General features: G+C 45.2%; 1 protein-coding gene across 3 annotated transcripts in view; it reads left to right on the forward strand.

Annotated features, from left to right (window-relative positions):
- Positions 1 to 17,381, forward strand: part of fancm (FA complementation group M) — a 49,655-nt gene that overhangs the window by 25,162 nt on the left and 7,112 nt on the right. For all 3 annotated transcript variants that reach the window (XM_064329330.1, XM_064329315.1, XM_064329323.1), the window contains exons 5-15: positions 2,992 to 3,123; positions 3,444 to 3,576; positions 4,011 to 4,103; positions 4,208 to 4,300; positions 4,930 to 5,132; positions 6,656 to 6,862; positions 7,220 to 7,448; positions 8,158 to 8,309; positions 8,815 to 8,973; positions 14,092 to 15,877; positions 17,085 to 17,170. In XM_064329330.1, coding sequence (XP_064185400.1) covers positions 2,992 to 3,123; positions 3,444 to 3,576; positions 4,011 to 4,103; positions 4,208 to 4,300; positions 4,930 to 5,132; positions 6,656 to 6,862; positions 7,220 to 7,448; positions 8,158 to 8,309; positions 8,815 to 8,973; positions 14,092 to 15,877; positions 17,085 to 17,170 — 3,273 coding nt within the window. The remainder of the gene's footprint in view (positions 1 to 2,991; positions 3,124 to 3,443; positions 3,577 to 4,010; positions 4,104 to 4,207; positions 4,301 to 4,929; positions 5,133 to 6,655; positions 6,863 to 7,219; positions 7,449 to 8,157; positions 8,310 to 8,814; positions 8,974 to 14,091; positions 15,878 to 17,084; positions 17,171 to 17,381) is intronic.

The raw sequence follows: 17,381 nt of genomic DNA on the forward strand, positions 1-17,381 counted from the left end.
AATATGCTGTAATGTTAAAGGAATTTCTGTAAGAATGAGCTCATTCATTCGTGAGTCTAAACAATTTCAAAAACTGTTTCAAGACAGTAGTCACATGGCTCATAAATATGTTTTGCACAATTGTTTTGTTTTATTTTTGCGGTGCAAGAGCACTGAGATGAAAAGATGTTGCTTGATGAATCTTCGGTCGCTGTTGAGAGACTGTGCTAAGGAAAGGTTGTTCACAGCCCTGCTTATTGGACAGGTTGGGTCATGCTCTAGCTGACATGTTGACGGCCTGGGGATGTGTTTATGATCTGCGTTTGTGTGCAGCTCTGATCAGCCTGAGGGCCTTGCTCTGTGTTTGTGTGTATCTGATCAGCAAAAGGGACTTCTGATGACAGTGCAAACTAAGCAGGATCACTCTCAGCTCCTTTGTGAGATATAGTGAAAATAATGAAATAGCCGTCTAAGGCTGTTGCCTTCCGTTTGAGATCCAGCCAATGTGTCACTCTGCCGGGCTGCCAGCTACAGTCAGTACCGGCAAGGTCGGGAGTTGGTCCTGACATGTGGTGACCCATTCATCCACTAGAGCTGCACATTAACTGGATGAGCCACCCAGCAGCCCGCACTGCTTGCCACCCGTTTTCTGGAATATTCTGATAGCGTGCCTGATTCAAAGGCTCCGCACCCTTTCCAGGATTTAAATCTGTGCCAAACCCATTAAATCTCTAATCTCCCCTCTCCACATCAATCTGTCTCTGTAGGGCAGACAGGACAGTTACCCGAAAAGGTGCCTGGAGTCCTCGAACAAGCCTGAGCTTTGAGAGCTGAGAATGCCCAGTGAAACGTCTTAGCCTGACTGGGCATAAAAGGGCATCAGTCTGAAACCCTCTCTCTGTTGGTGTTTACAGTGTTCCTCGTCGTGTGGAAGATTGTTTGTCAACAGCGCAGTCGGTTGTCGCCTTAATCGTTTTTGCTACGCCCACGCTAAACATCTGCTCCTTCCTGCAGGCTGCAGAAACGCATGGATGGAGACTGTGTTGTCATGGGCATGAAGTCAGAGCGGACACAGACACGCTCACGCACGCACGCTCACGCACGCACTCACACACGCACTCACACACGCACTCACACACGCACTCACACATACACACACACACACACACACACACATTCTGCACGCGCTTTCATTCATAGCCTCCTCTCCCTTTGCCTCAGCAGTATTTTCCATGTGATCACTGTGTATAAAATAAAGAAGCTGGCAGGGGAAGAAGAAAGCGCCCTTTAAAACCGAAAAGCTCAATGTGCAAAAGCTACTTCGTTCCCCAGTGCCTGCATACCGTGTGTGGGATTTAAGGATAGTTCCCCTTGTGTATCCCATACGTGGGAGCAAAGAGCTGGAGAAGAACAAAGACCCCGTCACCTTGACTAAGGCCGAGAGGTTGGCGGGGTTAGTCGGGGTTGGCAGCAGACGGCGCATCAAAGAGAGCTGTGGAGCGGGGGGGGGCCATTTAATTTCATCCCCATAATCCCCTTACATAACGCTTTGTAGACAATCCCGTCTGGCCCAGCTGGTCCGCGGTGCCCTGATTCTCAAAGATGTTGCCCTGTGGAACAGTCAGCCAAAATAACAGCTGATGGAACATGACTTCCTATGTACTCAGCACCCACTCGCCCATGATGGTTTCTCTTCAGCAGTATTAGCAAGCCTCTGCCTGACTCGGAACAGGCTGGCAAAGACCCCTATGAGGGCTTAAAATTTTCAGATCGCGGAGTTTCATCAGATCTAGGATTATTATTCTGAATTTGCATATCATAGCATTTTGCTTGTTGTCTGCTTTCGTTTTACATTTCTGGTGCTTTGTCTGTTCTGTTGAAGAAGACATAGCGAAGATCATTCTTGTTTTAATAACTAAGATTTGACATCAATTTTGCTTGCAATTGTATTATTACAGGTGAAATTAAAGATACTGTTAAACTCTTGCAATGGCAAAATTCTGTCTGTACCTTTGTGTTATTGCATTACGGCTTCCTCTGGATCCTTTGTGGACAATGTTCTTCACCTACTTGTGCATGGAGTTTTAGTGAGCAAGCTGTTAATGGAATTGGGTGATTTATGGCTTTCAATAAGCTGGTGGATGCGTGACCAGATTGTAACCCTCATTTTTGGAATTGTATTCACTATGTAGTTAGGAATAGTTCCAAATTTAACCATCGATGTGCAGCATGATGTCAAAATGTGAACAGAAGCGAAATTAACACCCACCTAAAGAGTCAGGTGATTGTACATATGATCCAGTCTGTGCTTAGAGGAGAGGAGGCGGGGGAAGAATCAACCGGTAACTGGTTGCCTGGAAACCCCGATCTCTTACTGGCCTGCCGTCACAGGTGTTCTGCTCAGCAGTCTCCTTTGATGTCTGAAGATTAATCAATTGGCAGCATTAGCAGCTTTTGCTACTGTTAAACTTTTGCCATTCTCTGTCTTATGTTCTATGTGCCCAAGAACAAAGTTTGCTGAAAGACTTCCTAGATCTCATTTTTGCTACTGAAATTATGGGTTTTGCAACATGGCAAACACTTAGCTACAAAACCACAGGCAGGTTCTCAGGACACATTGCCTTATGGAAAACAACTTCTTATGAGACTCAATACCAAAAGGGCCTAAGTGATGTTCTCTGTACTGTGAATCGACACTGCAGTCATTCTTAAAAGCAATGCAGCAGTTTCAGCTCAAAGGGTGATTCATTGCTTTTGTAAAAAGATATTTTTGTAAGATGTTCTGCGGAGTAGCACAGCATGGAACTTGGCTCTCCCTCTGAGTGACTAAAAAGACCAGGAATGTAATACAGGCAGCATACAGGGGGTCTAAACTGTACATTTATCCTCTAATGAACAGGAAGAGGGAAAACTCAGACAGGCATTTGAGTGCAAAAAAGCTATGAAAACGATTGTGGCTTAAATCAGTCATCGTCTGCACCCTCTTCTCCCTCGCCCCTCGTTCCTCTTCAGGTCTTGGAGAAGTTCACTGGCCGCCTGACCCTGATGGGAGTTTTGTCTCATCGGGACCTGCGCAACCTCACCAAGTATCAGCTCATCCTGGCCCGGGACCAGTTCCGAAACAACCCACCCCCTCGCGTCGCGGTACGGCATTAGCTTCCACGCAAAGTGCCACAGAGCCGGCCTCATAGAGTAAAACGGACACAGTCCCCTATAACATGTCCAGCTGCATCCAGTACCATTTGCTTTACATTTCTTATTATAATGCCATACTGTGGCATTAGTTACTTTTTCCAAATAATAATTCAGTTCACTGAGTACTGAGATGTGTGTGCAATCTGTATATGCAGTTGCTGTGGTCTGTCACGAAACCGAAGTAACCCAACCGAGGAGACCAAAATAAGGTCTTTTGTTTGGTTTGCGTTGGGCTGATGCAACATGCCCGTTGTGTCTGCTGTTCACAGGGAGCCCAGCAGGGGGTGCTAGAAGGGGACTTTGCCTTGTGTATCAGCCTGTACCACGGATACGAGCTCCTGCTAAAGATGGGCCTGCGATCCCTCTTCCTTTTCGTGCAGGGCATCATGGACGGCACTAAAGGTGGGAGACGTAGCCCTTACCTCATCCCATCCAGTGTGGAGGCAGCACTAGCCTGTGGGTTTCAGTTGCTGTATGTTGCACTGGAAAGAGGATTAGAATTTGTCTGCAGTGCCAGTGTGAGATTTAAGCACAGTTAGTCTACCTGATAAAAAAAAAAAAAAAAAAGGCAAATCCACATGATACACAGTGTACCTGTTTGCAACAGCGATATTCTCACTGAACCAGTCCACCTTTCTGGCTGCAAAGAGGGGACTTTTCATTCTTACTCACATCTGCCAAGATCTGTACCAAAGAGGAACTTTGCAGAAAGCGGTCGTGTCTTCGCTTTTCGGGACCATCCTTCCAGATTTGCATTCCAGTATGCCCTAGGCTTTTAGCCAGCTATTCCCAGCATCCTCGTGTTGACTGTGACCTTTGACCTGTTTTTTCCGCAGAGATGGCCCGGGCCAGGAGCGAGCTGCAGCGCGCTGCGGAATTCATGGACCTGTACCGGGAGATGGAGGCCCTGTTTGCGAAGCCCAGCGCAGGTAGAATGCCTTCGCCCCAGCCTGCGTGCTGAGCTTTACGGTTGCCACTCGTGGCTGAACGCCTGCGCTCAAGCCCGCTGTCCCGTGCTCATCCTCCCCTGCAGGGCCAGAGGAACCCTTCGTTTACAGCCACCCCAAGCTGCCGAAGCTGGAAGAGGTGGTGGTGCAGCACTTCCGGACGTGGGCCGACGCCTCGGGTACGTGCAGCAGCGCCGAAATCAAGGGCAGCAGAAGGACACTCACCCGGTGACCGGCAGCGATCGGGAGCAGGCGCCAGCGGCGATCCGTTTGAAGCTTATGATAGCCCAGAGCAGTGGTTTTCAACTTGCAAATTGGACGGCTCCATTATAAATCTCATTCATCTTTCTATCAACGTACTGTATGAAAAGGAATTAAATGGCTGTGATAGTATCTGGTGCTTTGTAGAATACAGCATTGGGGCAGGACTTGCGGGTGATAGCATGGTCTGTATTTTCAGTTAGGTTTGTGGCCTGAGACAGACACGCTGAGGTTATGATTAGGTATCTGATCAAATGAAAAAGATGAACCTAATTTTCTTTAAGAACTGTGAATTCTAACGGCATAATGTATCTAAGGTATGATAAGTCACTCTAAAGAATGTGTGTAGAATGCTCTGTTTGCATGAAATGTAAGCAAGTGTTCAAGTACGACAGCCAGAAAGTAATATGATTTTTCTCCTCCACCAGTGGCTAATCTCAGTGCAGTGTTCAGTGTGACTCACCTATGTGGATGCTAGTGGGGGCGCATAAGGGTGTCAGTCCTGATTTCCTGCTTGCGTACGATCCCTTGTTCTCTTATTCGATAGGTCCAGGGGAGGGGTCCAGCTCAGAAGGCGGGGCCAAGTGCGCCAGCACTCGTGTGATGATCTTCTCCTCCTTCCGAGAGAGCGTGCAGGAGATCGCCGCCATGCTGAGTCGCCACCTCCCGCTGATCCGGGTCATGACCTTCATGGGGCAAGCCTCGGCCGGGAAGGGAGCGCGCGGGTTCACCCAGAAAGAGCAGCTGGAGGTGCCTTCCCAAAAACTCTCAACACCCCTAGACTAGCCCTATGTGTGCATTGCTCTGGCTTGTGAGCATCTGAGCTGAGTAGGCTGGATGTAACAACTCATTCAGTTGAACTGCCTGTTCATTAGAATTAGTGATTTTATTGCTTGGGCAAAAATGGAAAATCACTGCTGCATCTAGTCCACAAATTGAAGCTTGTGTTGCTTATCATTTTAAAAGGTTCTCTTCCATGCATTCTTCTCCAGTTATTTTTGAGTGGCTGTTGATGGGTTCATCTGAATAGGCACATTGTTTTGACTGTTCACCCATATGCCTTTGCGGGTTCTGCCAATCTGTCAGGGGACCAGGAGGCTGTCTTGTGACCATCCCTTTGGTGAGACTGGGTTGGTTCAGTGTGCCAGGGCCTGAGGCAGGCATCTCTGTGGGCAGCCATGCTACCCATGTCCTGTTCATGGCAGGTACCCAAATGAGCTTGAGAGGCTGCAGAACAGAAGCATTATAAATGACTGATCCTGGGTGGATCTGTGGTTCATCCACGGAACGTTCCAGAAATTGGGTTATTTTAGATTTGTTTTTTTCTCTGTTCTGTGCTTTGATTTTAGTGTTTGTGAGCCTTGTTTAGGTAGTGAGTCATGGGTTATGTTTTTTTCATAGCTCCAGGCCACAAATTCTCATCTTTTCAAGCATGTAAAAAGAGAGTCTTGAATTATTGAGCTGTTATGCCAAAGGAATGACTTAATTTAGAAATCTTTCTTCATTTCTGGGTCCTTGGAGACACTGAGTAGAGTGACATGAGGGAAGCGTCTGCACATCTCACATAAGATGCATTATTTGATGAGATCTTACCATGAATATGCAAATGTAATATATTTTTATGGGAAGCCCTGGAATCCAGGGAGCTTGGTAGCAGAAGAGCCCAGCAGTTCAATGATCTCCTGCCCTGTTTCTGGAGATCCGGCTCCCGTCTTATTTTTCATACCCTAAATGACCTATTTCTGGAGCATTTAGTTCACTGCCCGTTGACAGTAAATCCATGCAGCAATGGAAAGCCACGTGCCCAAACTTACAAAGAATTTTCTTTGCAACATCTGGATACCATTAAGATGCCAGCCACCCTAATTATTTTACACAGACAACTGGTATAGTTTTCAGTAGTTATAACATGGCTGTTTCATTAGGAAAACGCTGATATGGAAAACAAACCAGGTGCTTGCTTTATAGACCTATGGGCTAAAGTCACAATTGGTTTTTGACATCAAGATGAGAGAAAAGATGGTTCATTAACATACCAAGTCTCGAAAAGCATTGACAATGCTTTACATAAAGGAAGGCAATCAAATTTATACATTTTGGGAATGAAAAAACAAAACTGTGAGGTAGCAATACGAGGGTTGCGGAGAAGAGCTCTGAACGGGGTGAGGAGTGCAGAAGAATGAGCAGTGAATAAGTATATGCACGTGTGCACGACTGCACCAGTGTGCCTTGCCGAGCAGGTGAGTAATCGCCCCGCGCCGTCTGCCCGCCAGGTGGTGCGCCGTTTCCGGGAGGGCGGCTTCAACACGCTGGTGTCCACGTGCGTGGGTGAGGAGGGGCTAGACATCGGCGACGTGGACCTCATCGTGTGCTTCGACGCCCAGAAGAGCCCGATCCGGCTGGTGCAGCGCATGGGCCGAACGGGCCGGCACCGGCAGGGCCGCATCGTGGTCATCCTGGCCGAGGGAGGCGAGGAGAGGGTGAGGGCCCCTTCCCCGCCGGCGCTCCTTACATTTTGTTTTCCATTTTGTTTCCAGTCTGCTTTGTTTCCTTCCTCATAAAATCCTTCCAGTTAGAGGCATTTTATTAGTCGCAGAAATTATGTAACAACGGTCTTGAGCTTTATCGGTTTCATGTACCATTTAAAGTTGCAGGAAAGATTTGCCTTGAACCCTCATAGGTAAATTTACTAGATTTCACGGTATTGTCATGTATTTTCCATCACAGTTCAGGGCACCTTTCTTAGCTCTCTTGTGGGTGTATGAAGATATGAGCAGTGGTGAAATTGTGCTGAAGTGGGATTTCCCTTTGCTGAGCGATTTCCCTTTGTCTGTCAGACCTACAACCAGAGCCAGATGAATAAGCGGAGCGTGTACAAGTCCATCATGGGGAAGAAGCACAGCTTCTGCATGTTCCCCCACAGCCCCCGTATGCTTCCAGAGGGGGTGAACCCCACCCTGCACAAGATGTTCATCACCTGCGGGCAGTATGAGCGCCGGGAGACTGGGCGACGCTCTTCCAATGGCCGTAGGTCCATCGCTGAAGGCCAGGAATCCTTTCTCATCAGTGAGTCACTGTTTAGCCCCTCATCTACAGCTTGAGTAAGAGCACAGCTAAGAAGAGTCTGACATATGCGTGTGAGATTGATTCCTAGCTCTTTTTCCCAATGGCCTTGAACATCCCCTATCAGCTTCCCATTTAGCTGATATATATATCAGATACACCGGCTCATTAAAGAAAATTAGTCTGTTATGCTAGGTAGCTATTATGCTAGCTAGGTATTTGTAGCGATCTGAATTTCTTTTTGTAATCTGATACGTTTACTGTCAGTTTCATGGTACTGACAGCCATGGAGCCCTTTGCCATTCTCAATAGATCGATGTGGCTATGCTAGCCACATGTTTCTGTTTACTTGTGGGTTGTATGTTTTGGAAGGAGCTGAGTGGGGAGGTGGGGTGTTGGGGTGGTCCTAACAACGGCCATAAAACCCTGATGTTTCTTTCAATATAGATTTTATGTCTAACTTGAAGTGTGTTATAATAGTTTTTTGAATTACATTGAATAGATATTTAGTGGATATGTAGTGGATACATCCCTCTGATAATTTATGGTTATTTTAACTGATTTCAGTTTAAATAGCCATACATTTTTTATTTGAACTGTTTCTTGTTTACAATCACTTTAAATTCATACGGTAGTAGATTTCTCCAGTGTAATTAGTACAGTACTCTTATACATTGCAGACTGTCAAAACATTTGGGTGGCTTTCTTGCAGGGGGTCATTGCGAAAACATTCGAGAAGATGGATTCCTTACACCCAAAGAATTCTCCCTGTGGTCTTCCACCTTGCAACTAGGGGTGGACGAGCCACAGCCAGTGCTGGGCCACTCCCACTTCCTGTCACTACCAAATGATGCTCTGCCTGAGGTGAGAGAACTTTCCCGTCCTCGAGTCAAAAAATTGTCTACACTAACTCTGCAAATGGACGATTTTGCTACCATCTGTGTTCAAGATGATTAATTCATATTTGTGAGTTATTGGAATAGCAGTAGGGAATTAGTGCTCAGGGCACTTGTAGTTAACGTTTTGAATCCTGGGATGCTATAGTAGTAACACTGATCTGGAGGAGAACAATTAACCTCAGTGCTTCTGTAAAATATCCAGCTATATCATTGTATAATATATTCAATTTAACCTATAGAAATCTCTCCTAAATAATTAAATGATAATAAAAATCTAGGAAAATGGACCCAGTATTGACTTTTGAGGAACACCTTTTGACAAATGTAAAAACTCAGACGGTGCTGGGCAGGGCAATTGAGAATTAGGCAATAGTTGTTCAGATTGCTTTTATCCCCACCTTTATGCAAAGGCAACACACAAGCAATTTTCCAGTCTTTTGTATATTCATGGTTTCTGTACCGGCCTGCAGGAACAAGGAAGCGAGGCCCAGTCTCGGGAGCTGTCCCTGTGGGAGTGGAGGTACTGGCAGAACCGGCCCTTCCCCACATACCGGGTCAACCATTCAGACCGCTGCCAGCACTTCATCCACATCATGGAGCTCATCGATGGCATGAGGGAGGAGGAGGAGGTGAGGGCTCTGCTCTGGATTCATATGTGCTTACAGACCTAATCGTACCTACCTCTCTGTTATAACCCCCTCTGCACACACCCTAGCTTTGTGACATTTATGGACATTCATTTTTTGGATGTCATAACACGCTCACATTTTTTGGATGTCATAACACACCTAGAAGTTCTTTGACTGTCCTACACAGCGCACACCTTCTTCAAAGACTCAACACATTCTGTTTTTTGAAGATTGAGAGTAAATAGATGTTGACTAAAAATAAATAAATCTTCTTTCCTTGCACCTGGTCACTACACCAAGCCTCTTTAATAGCCAAAATGGCTAAAGTCCAAAAGCCTTAAATTAGAGACATGGAAACACACACCATGACATACAGGAAATTTATATTATAAAACTCTCTATAATCTTGGACATAATTTCTCAAAGCATAGTTAGAAATATATATCAAAAGCAAACTGATTGAAATGAACCATTGCGATCATGAGCCATCAGATATTGTTTGTATTGCAGCTAAATGGGTTCATCAAGTTGGTATCTAAAATTGTGATATCTGGTATCTAATTTTGCACAAGTAGTTAAATAGCTGCATTTTTAAGGTTTGATTTTTCGTCAGGATTTTCATCACAGCATATTTGAAGTTATAGTATCGCTATTTTAACACAAAGCAATTCCTGTTGGAATATTCCATGTTAATTTGGACAAACATTTCCCTTGACCTGTCGGATTTTCCAGATATTTTCCACATAGAAGCATTTTTGGCCCTGTAGGTGCCTTTTAAGTCGTTTTTTAACCGTACATTATTCTGGCAACATCGTTATATTGTTGTTGATATAATAATGATGGTAATAATGATGATTGATTTTACATTGTGTAAACCAAGCCAGCTCTATTTTCAGAAAAAAAGAGTAATTCAAAGTGTAGTGCAACCTTCCGTTGGTTCTCATTTCGTGGTTATTTACCCGCCGCACGTTCAAAAGGTTAGCCTGTAAGCTTCTATAGGAAGAGCCTGTTAAAACGCGTAACCATGGCAATTGCCCATAGATGAAAAGCCTTCTTACAGAAGAGTTATTTGTAATGGGTCATGGCGCATTTGACCATAGATGGATGACGTGTGCTTACGGCAGGCATACATAAGTGGCTCTTTTGTATTGCATGAGACCCCATTATCTGAAACAAAATTTGCCCAGAAACAACATGGCACCAATTGTTTTGATAAATGGCTCTCTGTTGCCAAGGAGATTGACCAGAGCAGCTTTTGTGTGGTTTGTGTAACTTGATTGCAAGAAAGCCTCTGCCATCAAATTTAAGTGATCAAAGGTTTAGACCTGCTACATGTGTCAATGTGAACGGGGGGGATGCACAGTGGATGCAAAACTCAAAACAAGCAGGTCTGTTTCTTCTTATTTGCTCGGCCTATTAGACAAATCCAGATTTTGTTTGGGAAAGCAATGGCATTTATTCTCAAATGTTCTGGTTCACTGTTGCTAAATACCCTGATTAATGACTCAAAACAACCTCTTTCGTGTGGATAAGAGGCCTCCTTCAGGGCTGAGACTGGAATTAGGATATTAAGTAATTAGGAACGGAATTCTGCTGAGGCTACTCTGAGAGGGATGGAGATTTCACACGGATGGAGGCGGCTGTTCCAGGCGGTACCTCTCACCCAGAAGCGCTCCAGCTGTAGCTCCCCTGATGAAATGGGCATTATGAAGAACTCATTTGATTGTGTTTGATGAGCCTCTGTAGCTGTGTATCTGCTTTAGGAACAAAAATGGAATGTCTAGTTCTGTCTGAGATTTCTATTTTTTCTTGCCGCTATTCTCCAGTATTAACTTCTCTACTGATTCAGTTGTCTGTGAAGTGAAAGGCTGGAATTCCCCTTGGCTTTTTACTCCACTTGTCCATCGAAGTTCCACATGCAACTGAGCTCTGTCTCTTTATCACACTTGCTGACTCCCTGTCAGCTCAGTAAACAGTCTGATTTCCTTTGGGGGTCTGATAAGGGGCTCACTTCTGTAAACCATCCTGTACTTTTAATAGCAGAAATCCACCCTATCAAGGAGGTGTTGCGCAGTCACCTTGAGAAGTCACAGTTCTGAATTTGAGCTTGATAAATCTCATTCCTGAAAACCTGCGGGGCAACTCGGTTGCACACAACCGGCTAAAAACCAAAAAAAAAAGAAAAAAGAATGAGCTCCAGGCGCTTAAAAAAATTTTTTTTTAACATATTTTACACTAAACGAACCTTCCCCACCAAGTTTACCCTTATTTTATAAATCCACTTTTAGTACACAAATAAGTGTACTTTTAGTACACAGCTTATGGCACTTTTCATAATCTCGCAAAGAGGCTTTTGTAGAACGAACTTTTGTGAGGTGTTTATCTGTATTTTTGTTAATTTGGCTACCACCCCTCCCTTTGTTTCAGATTGGCTGACTCTCAACTTACTCGGTAAAGGGCTTAGCTACATGGCCTACATCGTGAAACACATGGCCTACATCGTGAAACATCCTGTTTTTTACCTTTAACTCAACACTTTACTCGCAAGGTTGAGCCACCTTAAGAATTATGCCAGGTTGATTAAAAAGCAGTTAATTAATGTGAGGGTATAATTATAACCTGTTTCATTATGAAGCTTGCAGGTGCATATAATTAAGATTTCTCTTCTCCCCCACCCTTTATGACAGAGATGTGAGGCAGGCAGACTCTTCGCCTGGTTACGTAACGGTTCACAGAATAGTTGTATAACCACAAGAAGCTGTAACTAGGTTAGCCGTCTTTGACCTCAATACTCAAACCAACAGTAGAAATGAGGAGTGGAGCAGACGCCTGTCACTAAACAAAGGCTGAGCTTTTTTTCTTGTTTTTTTCCCACCATCTCTCATAGACCGCTGATTTAATTTTTCAGTGCATGTAATAGGCAGCTAAACATTCAGAAATATTTCAATAGCAATATTTTTGTCTGTGCAGATGTGGCACAGATTCAGTTGATGACTGTTGAGAGTGGAATATCGGCAGATTTTTTTTTCTCCTTCTACTCCCAGCTGCTCATTTAACAGCCCATGTTAAAATTTCCCTTTCCATTGATTTACCCTTTGGTCCATGAATCCCTGTACTGTGGATTGTGCCCTTAGAGCACAACTTACTGCACAAAGCACTGGAGAAGGGGGAGCTCATTCTTACTCTCACCGGTTATCACAGGTCACTGGACAGGTTGGCGCTCAGCACAAATGTTTTCATGGAATGCGATGAACAGATAGAAGAGAGAGGAGATGCAATTTAATATGAGAGTGTTGTACGTCCATTCTCTGAGACAGGAAATGAAGAGGGAGCAAACATAGGGCTTTCAGTCTGATATTACTGTATCATCTGGGGTATGCAACTCTTCAGATTGTAAGTTTAGATGTATTCCAGTGCAGGCATGAGGGAATTTAACAGCTTGATATTGCTGTCAAAACTTCACCAAACCTCTAAATTAATCTTGCAAACATGAGTGAATATTAGGAAGTGTTTGCCCCTTCCTGGAATTCACTTGTTTGATGAATAGTCCATGTAGAAGTTAAAGGTTCTGTCTGGAATATCATACTCTAAGGTCAGGAAACAAAATCCTTACGGTGAGGTACTCACCAGAGTATGTAATGCCAAAAGAGGTCCCTGGAAATGATTTTGCTGCCATATATGGAAAGGTCTTTTTGAAAATTTGATACACGTAATGATATAGGGCATTTAAGTCTTTCTGACCCTTTTTTAAAAATCACTCAAGAAGAGAGTAACATCCTAATGATGAGTGAGACAGTAGGAGCAGAGCTGATTCTGCAGTCTGCTAGGATTCATCCGTTTTTGATTATTATGCAGGTGCTCTGATGCAGGATGGTTGGTAGAGCACAGCAGTTGAGTTGAATTGAACTGTTTGGTTGATTTGAAACCAAGTCTGCCATTTCCATTTGGTTGAATTCAAATCAATTACCATGACAACAACATCCCTGGAGACCAAGAACAGTTAGCGCCCTTTTAGAAAGGAGTCTTTGAGCCAGCAGGCTCACAGCGCATCACTCCATTGTCTTTGTGTATGAAGGCCACGGCCTTTTAGAAAGCAAATTTAAAACTAAGCCATTTTGAAATGATACCCAGAGAAGTCCTTCATTTGCTGCTCTGCATTTTGAGTTCAACATTTTTTTTGCAGTGAATTTTCCCTTTACAAACATTTTTGTCTTCTATTTGATCACTTATCCTGTCATAATCTCAGATATTACTGTTATTCCTTCCCCACCCCACTCCCCGCAAACAGGTGTGCTTTTCCCTTTGCCTCCTGGATTCCGTAGAGCTCTGGAGCTCCCTATTACAGAACAGCATTAGCCCTTTGACTCCCCCCTCCCTGGCTTCCCCATGGAGCTGCAGGGCATCACGTACCTATCCTGAGACCACGTCCCACTGGTAGCGTAAGATGTGGCGATGTAGGCAGACGGACTGTATCAGGCCAGTCAGTGGGAGGTGGCTTTTCCACAGGGCTGCCATTTCCATCTGCCCTCTTAACCTCTTTCTATTATTAGCTGCCGATACTCTTCCCTACTCTCGCCCAGAAGCACTCTCAGGAAACATCATCCACAGCTCCGGGGCTCTTCAGCCAGTACTCACAAAGCATGTGGCTTCGCTTGTGACCAGTGTTTGTGCAATATAAAATCATTAGCATGTGTGCGCTAGCACTGGAAATTGTCAAGTGCCTCACAATGCAGTGTGCATCCTGGTCACAACACATTTCCCGAAGCACACAAATCCAATATCATTAAGGAAACACCATTGTATCTGTTTATTGGTGTATTCATTACTATTGATGAAGAAATTAATGATTACAACATTTGTCATGTTTAGCTCTTTTGTTCAACTGCAGTGATCCCATTTCACAGCAAATGAAACAAACGATGTACTTAAACCTCTGATGTCGTTGGGTCCATTTGTTTGACACCTGATGAAATGAGCTGTGCACAGCTCTCTGAACAGTTCTGTTTAAATATTAACGTGTAGTTACGGCGGGGTGCCCTCATATTGAACTGTGCTAGCCTGCATTTTCCTCTCCCCCAAGCAGCATCATTGATTGATCTAACTGATGTTGCCTGGCAGGGAAGCTGTGCTTACGAGGCGGAGCTGATGACCTTCCTCCACAAAGAGGACGTCGTCGGCTACAGAGGAGTGTTCCAGCAAGATATGGACCTCAATTCAAAGGAGCGCAGAGCCACTCTTGCCGGCTGCAAGAGGAAGTCGTCCCCCATAGAAGATGTGGACACGGACTTTGTTGTCCCCGGAGGGAAGGCCTCTAAATTACAGACTCCAGTTGTGAGCCCAGAGCTTCCATGGACATCAATAAAGGAGAAAACCCCTTTAGAGAAGGATGGTGGAGGTCACACAGATCATGCTGTCAGTCCAGAACACGAATCAGATAAAACAATCCCAGGTGTAGACTTTGACATGGACTTGGATGGTTGCATTGTAATCTCTGAGGACAGTGAAGAGGAGGAGGTCAAGTCTTTGGCTGATCCTCACTCTCCAGCCAGCCATTGCTCAGGAGAGCCCAGTTTCTTGGGCCCATTCAGTTCAGGTGCTGGCTACAGCAGCCTGCCAGAGGAGCACTGCCTGGAACTTAGCAGTATGTTTTATTTGCCCCAGTGGGATACCTGCCCCAAACTGCAGGACCTCCCAGGGACCCAAGAGAAGGTGAGAGCCGTTCTTGCCAATGTGAAGGACTTCTTGTCCAGGCCTCCACTTTCTGACTCCAACCTGGATGGTTTGTTGGACCCCAAACCCAAGCTTAAGGACGGACAGGCTCATCCTGAACCTGGAGAGTGGGGAGATATGTTTCAGGTGAATTTCTGTCTGGAAGTAGAAGAGGAAGAGAAACTTAGTGATTCGGTTTCACCCGACCTGCCTCCGGGCTTTCCTGCAAAAATGAAGTCAGTGTCTGGTGATGGTCCCGCTGCACCGGTCAGCAATGGCCCTAGTAGTCCTGGATGGGATGAAGTTTTTGATGACGTTGAGGATGCAGAAGCGCTTCCGAGAGGGGCTGCCGCATTTGCACCCAAGGGATTGTCCCCTCGGCCTCCTTTAGACAAAGGGATCGGGGACCCAGGCACCTCTGTCCCGGCAGATGCAGTGCTGGATGAGAGCATTGAACTGTTTGGAGATGACGACGACGACGACTTCCTCCATGTCAACATGCCAGATTTTCCTAGCAGTCAGACACAGAAGCAGACTCTTGAGGAGCCTTCAGAGGAAGTGAAAAATACCGGATCTGAAAGAAATGGAGAGGTTGAAGATAAGGGAGCATTGAAGCATTCTCATCTTGCTTCTCCTGGAGCAGCTCAAAGAACCTTGGAGAACACTGGGAACTTTGACTGCTCCCCGGAGCTCTTCTCTGTAAATTTTGACCTGGGGTACTCCCTTGAGGACTCTGAAGAGGAGGAAGAGCCCGGAACAGCGGCTGGGACAGAAGAGGTGTTCCACCACTCTGTTGCTCTGACCCAAAAGACGACTGAGGGCCCCAGTCTGGCCCTGCCACAGGACAGCTTCCCCTCATTGGTGTATTCTAGAGATCACCACCGGGGATGTGTCTCCACCCCTCTAGTCGTTAACACAGGAAGAAGGGACTGCTTACCTCTGAACACCAAAGGATTGGAGATGATGTCCCCCACTATCCAGAGATTCCATGGTGCATCTCGCTGGCCCACTACATCTGATGGCATTACTTCACCCTCACCATCAGGGGCTGCTGGACACCCAAGGCTGCCTTCAAGGAAACACTGCGGAGCCACGTCTGAGGGCCAGACCTCAAGAGCTCAGGTTTCCGCCAGGCGGTCTCTGCTGCAGATTGACAATTTTCCCCGTGAAAATGTGCCCCTGAACCCTCCCGCAGGTAAGTGGAAAATCCCTAATCCCACAGCCTTGTAAGCCTGAGACTGGTTAGTTCATTTGTATTACATAAATAAGATGCCTCACTACACAACACACCTCATTAAATTAAGCCTATTGAACACAATTATGTAGGTGATGCATTATTCTATTTTTTATGTTGATGTGAAATTTGTAAATGACACATACACCCCCTCTCCCAAACACACACGCATAGCTGCACGCACATCTGCACGCAACCTGCCACTCCACTTCATTTTATTGGACCGTGTGACACTATAAAGATAGTCAACAGAAATCAGAAATGGCAAAATGTTTTGGACCCCACAGAATAAAAGAAAGACCTGGGATATAAACTGCTGATGCATTCTTATCTCTTCCAGTTTCACACAAGGCTCCCATTGAACCTCCCAGTGTATCAGTCACAGAGCATTCAATTAATGATTGTGCTTCTGAGTCATCGGCATCTGAGTCGCGTTCATTTCCCGAAAACTAGAGCTGTCACTGAGGGTACACAAGTCGCCCCATGGATAATGAGGAAAGATCCAGGGCCCTAATGCCTTCTTCACAAAGAGCTTATTCCACATCTATTCTGCAGATTCAGTTTGTGACAGCCTATTCAGCTGATTGAGTTTTGACAGCCAGTGCAGTGACCTTGTCTATTTGAAGACTGGTCTTTCAGCCTGTGTTGTCCTCCCCTCTTAAATGGTGAATGCATTTTAAGTCCCTTTGGTTCTGACAGACAAACATTTATTTACCCAAGTGGGTGCCTCATGCATAGCAATACAGAATCTCATTCTCAATCTTTGTTTTTGATTTGTGCGTATGTGCATGCATGGACACGTGTGCGTTTTTTGTGCACGTGTGCCTGTGGGCATTCGTGCGTGTACGCGTACATGCACTTGTGTATGCGTTTGTGCATGCATGTGGGTGTGTGGTTGTTTTTATGTATATATGTGTGCGTGGGGTTGTATTTATGTATGTATGTATGTGGGTGCACGTGTGGTTGTATTTGTGTATATATTTGGGTGCATGTGTGTGGTTGTATTTGTGTGTATATGTGGTTGTATTCATGTATATATGTGGGTACGTATGTATATATATATATAGTGTATATATGTGGATGCATGTGTGTGTGGATATATTTGTGTATATATATGTGTGCATTTGTGTGGATTTATCTGTGTACATATGCGTTATGGCTCCTACAGGGCTTGGCTGCAGTGACAGTGAGGAGGAGATGGCGGTGCGAAGGAGAGGAGGACGAAGGAAGAACAACCCTCTCACTTCCCCAGCGGTGAGCCCTTCAGAGTAGCTCCTCCCGCACTACCCAGTAACAAATGGATTACAGAAATAATGAGCACCGTGTGTCTTTGAACTCAGTGCAGTTATAAAGAAGTGGCAAAAAGGTTTGATCATAATGTAGCCACATACATACAAATGACACATCCTTATTCTTCAGGTTTTTTGTAGCTTGCAAGCAGCCTTTGATTTCTGGTCTGTGCACC

Source organism: Anguilla rostrata, chromosome 1 (genome assembly GCF_018555375.3).
Source record: "Anguilla rostrata isolate EN2019 chromosome 1, ASM1855537v3, whole genome shotgun sequence".
Taxonomy (NCBI): domain Eukaryota; kingdom Metazoa; phylum Chordata; class Actinopteri; order Anguilliformes; family Anguillidae; genus Anguilla; species Anguilla rostrata.